The 7,010-nt window shown below is 40.6% G+C and overlaps 1 protein-coding gene across 1 annotated transcript; it reads right to left on the reverse strand.

The window, feature by feature from the left end:
* Nucleotides 1-753: 753 nt before the first annotated feature.
* On the reverse strand, nt 754-6,059 carry LOC145901661 (uncharacterized). The gene is made up of 15 exons (XM_082989417.1): nt 5,567-6,059; nt 5,391-5,474; nt 4,472-5,190; nt 4,237-4,413; nt 3,807-3,984; nt 3,619-3,751; nt 3,380-3,482; nt 3,288-3,327; nt 3,061-3,203; nt 2,749-2,882; nt 2,268-2,421; nt 1,985-2,161; nt 1,667-1,844; nt 1,474-1,615; nt 754-1,396 (listed from the first exon to the last, which is right to left on the reverse strand). Exons 1-15 carry the CDS (start codon nt 5,703-5,705, stop codon nt 1,270-1,272), a joined length of 2,628 nt encoding a protein of 875 aa, XP_082845543.1. The 5' UTR covers nt 5,706-6,059; the 3' UTR covers nt 754-1,269.
* Nucleotides 6,060-7,010: the final 951 nt, after the last annotated feature.

Below are 7,010 nucleotides of genomic sequence, written 5' to 3' on the forward strand. Positions count from 1 at the left end.
ATTTCGAGAAATTCTCGCATTACATTTAGCCATCCGCCATTTCGTTATTTTCCCGAAGCCCATTATTTTCTCGTGGCCAATCACAAACCTTTAACATTCGCTTTAACCAAACTCTCATCCCCGTGGTCCGCAAAGCAACAGCGCCAACTATGTGCCATTTCGGAGTTCACCGCGTATGTGAGGCATATCGATGGAAAGTGTAACCACGGTGTAGATGCCCTTTCCCGTATTTCCATCAAAGCAAATGCAATTAAGACGTACCAATTATTGATTCAGGTGTAAATATCATTTGTGATCCCATGCAGGCACAACACGACCGATTGAGCTAAAAACACGGCAGGGGAAGGTATTCAACGTGGTCCATAGCTTATCGCACCCTTCCGTTAGATCGGCGCTAAGATTTGGTATCAAATAAATTTATTGCAAGTTTCAACAATAGCCACATTGACACTGTTGATCCATTGCCAACGTCGCAGGGTTGTCGCTACCTGCTGACCATTGATGACCATTTCACCAGATGGCCGGAGGCCGTTTCAACGTCTTACGTGTCTACAAACACGTGCGTTAGAGCATTGGCATACAATTAGACTGCACGGCTTGATGTGCCAACCGACATATCTTGGGATAGAGGGGCGCAATTTACTTCCCAATTCTGGGAAGACTTCAAATGCTTGCGTTCAAGTCCACAAAGCTACGTCTTTTCATCCACAAGCCAACGGGCTTGTGAAACGATTTCATCGGCATACATGAAAGCACAGTGGATTAGATTTGTAATAAAAAATACATGGAAAGCACAGTGGATTGGATTTGTAATAAAAAATACATGGAAAGCAAAGTGCATTAGATTTGTAATAAAAATACATGGAAAGCACAGTGGATTAGACTTGTAATAAAAAATACATGGAAAGCACAGTGCATTAGATTTGTAATAAAAAATACATGGAAAGCACAGTGGATTAGATTTGTAATAAAAATACATGGAAAGCAAACTGCATTAGATTTGTAATAAAAAATGTATGGAAAGTAAATTACATCACATATTTATCAGTAACGCATGGAAATCAAAAAGTGCATTTGGCATTGATCAGAAAAACCAAGTAAATCAGAAAGAGCATTTGATATTTATCAGAAAACAGATGGAAATCAAAAAGTTCAATAGAGCTAACGTGCTGAGAACGCTAAAAATGTCTGTGGAAATCAACGTCATTTAGTCGAGGTGAAATTAGTGTGTGAGTATTTTTAATATTTTGCGAAATGTGCAGAAGTCCGTTATCTTCGGATCAACTCTACTCCTGTGGGATATTTGGCACTTCCAGCAATGTTGCAGACGTTTCCTCGGTCTTTGGCAATTTTCTTGTAACCAGATTTCTTGCCTTCTTTTTTTACTCTTCCATAACTGTAAATAAATGGAAAGTGATAGTTTGACTGAACAAATTTGAAAGACAATCAGTGTGGTTGCGTTTGTGGTTTTACCTGTCTTTGATAATCCAGTATTTGTCTTTCTGTGGTTCATTCTCTTCTACTCCATAACCAACGACCAACACAGCATGACGAAACACTTCTAAACCACGACGATCGCCTCGGACATCTTTACTTTTCTCATCGTCAAATATGGCTAAAATATTCGCATTTATTCATTTTGCGAGTTTGTTTCTTAACAGGGCACCTCTAAATTTTGTCTGCCTGTATGCCCATTCATTGTAGATCCTCAGACCAACAGAGACAGGTCCTTTGGTTGCAACAATCCTCTCCAATTCACTCTCATCTCCGTTAGGGAGAGATTTCCATCCCTTAATTCTGGCAACCACAGTTTTCCTTCCATTTTTCATTTGACATTCATTTTTCTGCAAAAAATAATAATCTATTACGTCCTCGAAACATTTAATCATACGAAATAAACAGAACTCGGAAAATTGACGCGAATTGGAAACGTAAATTCTAATTGAATAACTTTTTTGTAACTACAGAAATATAGACATCTCACCTTTCCAACATAGGGATATTGACTGGCACTGGTTATGTCCATTTCTTGGATGTAATCAAATGCCACACTTCGTTTTCCCTGTTCATCTCCTTTAGGAATACAATCAACCAATTGCTGCTCAGATAGTTCAATGAGTTGGTTGGTTTGAATGCACAAATGCGACTCAACTGATCCAGCCTACAATGAAAACTTACATAATATCATTGCATTACATGGTGTTACAAATATCGGAATTTACTAAAAACATAATAACTGACTAAATAAAAGCAATACCAGAACTTACCGCACTGAAAATCCAACAAGCCTTCAAAGGTTCTTGATTTTTAACGAGGGTTACGCAACCTTTTTCATTCCAATCTACTTTTTCTGGGATTTCCCCGTCCCCGTCCCCGTCCCCGTCCCCGTCCCCGTCCCCGTCCCCGTCGTGGTCACCGCCGCTGCCCCCGTCCCGGTCCCCGTCCCGGTCCCCGTCCCGGTCCCCGTCCCGGTCCCCGTCCCGGTCCCCGTCCCGGTCCCCGTCCCCGTCCCCGTCCCCGTCCCCGTCCCCGTCCCCGTCCCCGTCCCCGTCCCCGTCGTGGTCACCGCCGCTGCCCCCGTCCCGGTCCCCGTCCCGGTCCCCGTCCCGGTCCCCGTCCCGGTCCCCGTCCCGGTCCCCGTCCCGGTCACCGTCCCGGTCCCCGTCCCGGTCACCGTCCCGGTCCCGGTCCCCGTCCCCGTCCCCGTCCCCGTCCCCGTCCCCGTCCCCGTCCCCGTCCCCGTCCCCGTCCCCGTCCCCGTCCCCGTCCCCGTCCCCGTCCCCGTCCCCGTCCCCGTCCCCGTCAGTTTCTTTCATTTCTTTTTCTTCACACTCATCGTCTGACGATAAGTCGCCACTCATCCAATCAAGTTCTTCATTTGTCTGACAAACAAAGAACGTTCATTAAACTTTAATCGTCTTATTTGTGGGCTTAAAAAGTTTTAGGCTTGGCCCGTCAAGCATGGTTTTCTTTTAAATTTAATCATCTTGTTGACGGGATGGATGAGGTCTGACTCCAACAAAATATCCTGTTTAAGGATAAAAAAAATAGTATTCTTGCCTGGTCGCTGAACTGAGTCAAAGAAACATTGTAGGTAAACTCCCCGTTCACATATTTCTTATTGTGTTTAGCAACTTTGATCTTATTTTCCTCCCAAATCCTTTTTCGTCTTTGTTCTTCATTTTCTTTCACGTACGATTTATCTGCAATTAATTCCCACTCTCATTTTGCAGAATTTCGTATTATTCATGAAATCCGCATGATGGCGCTAATATTGCGTAACCTACCATACATCTCCTTCCATGCTTCCCAAGTTTGTCCACATCCCTGAAGAACATAAGTTAAATTACTGTAAATATACAAATAAACACGACCTTACCACAGGGTACATTGCATTCCCAGCAATATTGCAGTTGTTTCCACGATCTCTTGCAATTTTTTTGTATCCAGAATGGGGATTGTTTTTGTCGTCGATCCCCCAACTGCAAAATAAACACGAAACAATCAAAAGTGCTATCTATTATAGTATGGCAGAATATGCTGATGTTGGTATGTTACGTTTGATCACATAAGAATAAAATCAGATAGTTTGAGAAGGCGAACCATCTACTCCAGTACCTTTCTTTAACAATCCAGTACTTGTCTTTTCCTTCTTGTTTGGAAGAATCTCTTCCATATCCGACAACCAACACTGCGTGTGCCAGAGAGTTTTCATTTGATTCGTCGTATTTACCAGAGTCATAGAAAATATCTGAGTTGCAAGTAGTGTTGCAGTGGCGTATTAAACACAACGAGTTAAGTGTTACCATTGTAGTTTGTGTGGTTGCGATATTTAATCCCGTCAGAAATCAACAAACTTGAAGCAACTGGACCAACTTGAGAAACAACTGTTTCCAATTCTTCCTCGTTTCCGTAAGGAATCGATTTCCATCCTTGAATTTCAACTTCAGCAAGATGTTTTTTCATTATTTCGGCGACAATTTTCTGTGGAAGTATTGCTTAAATTTGTGAAAGGTATAGCTTCGGTGAGCCTTTTCATGCGAATCACTATTAAAAATTATTTTTCTTTTTAATTGTGTGCTGTACGGTTATGACGAAATTAATCCCAGTCTTTGCTCAAACATTTTTTTTGGTGTCAATTGCTTCATTGTTTGGGTTCTGTTCGAATCGGGGTCAAGTTACATTGCGCCCAACAAAAGCATAGCTTTCCCTGCTTGTTGAATCTAGAGACAATACCTTTCCAACATAAGGATATTCTTCCTCTGTGCACAATCCATTATATTGGATATATTGAAAAGCCAATCCTATATCTCCTGGTCCATCACCTCCTCGTAAGTCATCAACCAATTGTTGTTTTGAAAGTTTAATAAAAATTTCGTTTGTCATCATATGGTGAGATTCCACTGCTGCCACCTGAAAAAAATATACATGGACAAATACAGATATTCTGGCTCAATAAAATCTTACTTACGGCACTAAATACCCAGCTCGCGGGGATCTCCCCCTGATCTTCCACTGACGTCACACAACCATGGTCGCGCCAATCTTTATTTTCTGGATGATATTTGTTTCGAGAAATTACACTTTGTGTTTGGAAATTCGTTCCGTACATTTTCACTTTGGACCAAGTCATTGGATTTAATTCATTCATCCAAGACAATTTTCTCTGTAAGGATTGTGAATACGAATATTCTTGTTTCGTAGCATGACCATGGACATAAAACCCAACCCTTGCCTTTGCTTCAAGACTACGCAACCTTCGATCTAAACATTTAAAATGAAATTTGTCAACCTCGTATTTTAACCTATCCAGTTGTTGGGCAATTTCTTTGACAAAAGGAACAAAGAATTCAAAACTAATCTCAATGTGTTCTTGTTCCTGGTCAAGCCATGGTATGAATATTTCGTCGAAACTGAACAAACATTCCCTTAAACCTTCATATGCAAGTTCGGGGTCGGGATTCTTTGCATGGTGATCGGAAGAAATTTGGAAAAACAACAAAGCTTCAAGAAATCTCTTCTCAGTTTTGTTTTTGATTGCGAATGCCAACAAATCTTCAGCCGTGGTTTTAATTCGAGCTTTAATCAACAGAGAGAGTTGCTGCTTCGTAAAGTTTGCTTCCATATATTTTCCACCCTTCAGCTGCTTGCAATACTTTTCCACCAGTTGAGTTTCGTCGTTAATTCCAGCTAAGCGAATGAAACACGACAATATGAAATACGGTACTATCCTATTGGTTTCAAACACACAACGATCTACATTGAAACCCAAAACAGCATGAATTTGGTAAATAGTTTGAAATTATTTGTCTTGGCGGTTGACTCGTATTGAAAGACCTAACGAACGTTCTTACAATTAAGCAAGCAAAATAGGCTTACGTTAAACTAACCTTTCTCTCCAAAAACTTCTTCCAGTGTAGGTTTTGTGGCGTCACTGGACGTACTGACAAGTTCGCCTTCAAGTTTGAATTCAGCTGTGAATTTTAAATTTCAAAAAAAGTCAAACTTTATTTTCTTGCAATTTCAAATCTGCTTTTATGTACATTTATTAATTAAAACACTGCACCTGTAGCGGTGACAAAATGACCCAAAGGACGTCGAAACCATGAGGTAATCTCTGTAGGATTTTTCCCTTGCACAATCGGTGGGCGAAGTTGGAGCAAATTCCCAGGAAAAAGCTGACTGGCATAATCTATTTTATCCATTGTCAACTGTTTAAACACACTCGACCGGGTTTGTACGAATGCCGGGATGACAGTCTTGGTTCAACTTGCTTGCGTTGAGTCACTGCTTGCACATATAACGTTCAATTTCATTTCAACTAAATTTCTGAATTTCGTGCAGATAGAGATTTGATAGCCTTCTTTCCTTACGTTTGCCTTCGCGCTTCGCACTTCTCGCTACGCACAGCATTGCTGTAGTCGTCTCTACTGCGCCATTGAATGAAACATGATATGTTTTGAACGATGATAAAGTGATTTCAGGCTGGGCTCAGTCTATACTGTGTACCCTTTGTGCTATTAAGAAAATTACTAAATTTGTTTTTCCTCTGTTACACTGAAAAAATCTTGCTATGTGAAAGAGACAACGCGAATTTACTTTTTGCATTTTTTCCTAGAATTAATTATTGAATACATTTTTGAAGCAAGATTCTGTAGCTGGTACAACACTTATTTGGAAGTAGGTCGTATTGTATCTTTTTGATCTTCTAACAGCATGAAATCAGTCGCATCTTTTTATCACGTGACACAGAGCTATACAGCTTTCATTGTTATTCCGAAACGGTTTTGTTGTAATAAGAGTCACACAACATTGTTACAAAGAATCCCAACCGTTCCTAATACTGCGTAATCAGAGACTCGAGGTGTTCGAAGAAAGGTCACATAACTAATGCCGAACCGAAAAATTTTCTCATGTTTATCGAAAAAGTGGAATCAAGTTTAGATAATACATATTAAGTTTAAAAATATTAAATTTCACAACTGAATTCCATTTGGCCCTAAGAAATCATTTTTGTGGATTGAAGTAGGGAGAAAAAAGCTAGACTAAAGATCGAATTTGAAGCGACATGGTTGTTGTACCGAGATAATTCCACAGCTTTAAAATGACTTTGTCCCAGTACAGTATATGTACCCTTCTAGAGTTTGTATATGAACCCTTCGACACGAAACAAACACTACGACCTCCACAGGTACGCCGGTTTGTAAGCTCTACTTGACTTGTTACTTGTGTATGGCGTCACGCACGGTGAAATTAAACCCCGCCCCACAAAAAAGTGATTTCATGATGGACACAACGGGCTGATGTATATGATTTTGCACATGCCAAAAACAAGAAAGTGTTCACTGGGAAATGTTGTTTGTTCGTTCGTTATAAAGGTTGTTATTTTATAAAGGTTATAAAGATTGTTAGATTCGACATGGTTACGTGTTGTCGCGCTTGCCCAAATGCTTGTGCATTGAAACACTTATGGCCTGTCAGCAGACCCCTAAACTAATACGAGGGTTTCT

Source organism: Ascidia mentula, chromosome 5 (assembly GCF_947561715.1).
Source record: "Ascidia mentula chromosome 5, kaAscMent1.1, whole genome shotgun sequence".
Taxonomy (NCBI): domain Eukaryota; kingdom Metazoa; phylum Chordata; class Ascidiacea; order Phlebobranchia; family Ascidiidae; genus Ascidia; species Ascidia mentula.

Bases quoted from the DNA above. Each gene is read 5' to 3' on its own strand.
- LOC145901661 (XM_082989417.1), bottom strand. From the start codon at position 5,705: ATGGATAAAATAGATTATGCCAGTCAGCTTTTTCCTGGGAATTTGCTC. The intron at 3,985-4,236 runs GTATTGTCTCTA...ATACTTCCACAG, and splicing joins AATATCCTTATGTTGGAAAG to AAAATTGTCGCCGAAATAAT. The intron at 1,397-1,473 runs GTAAAACCACAA...ATTTATTTACAG, and splicing joins TACTGGATTATCAAAGACAG to TTATGGAAGAGTAAAAAAAG.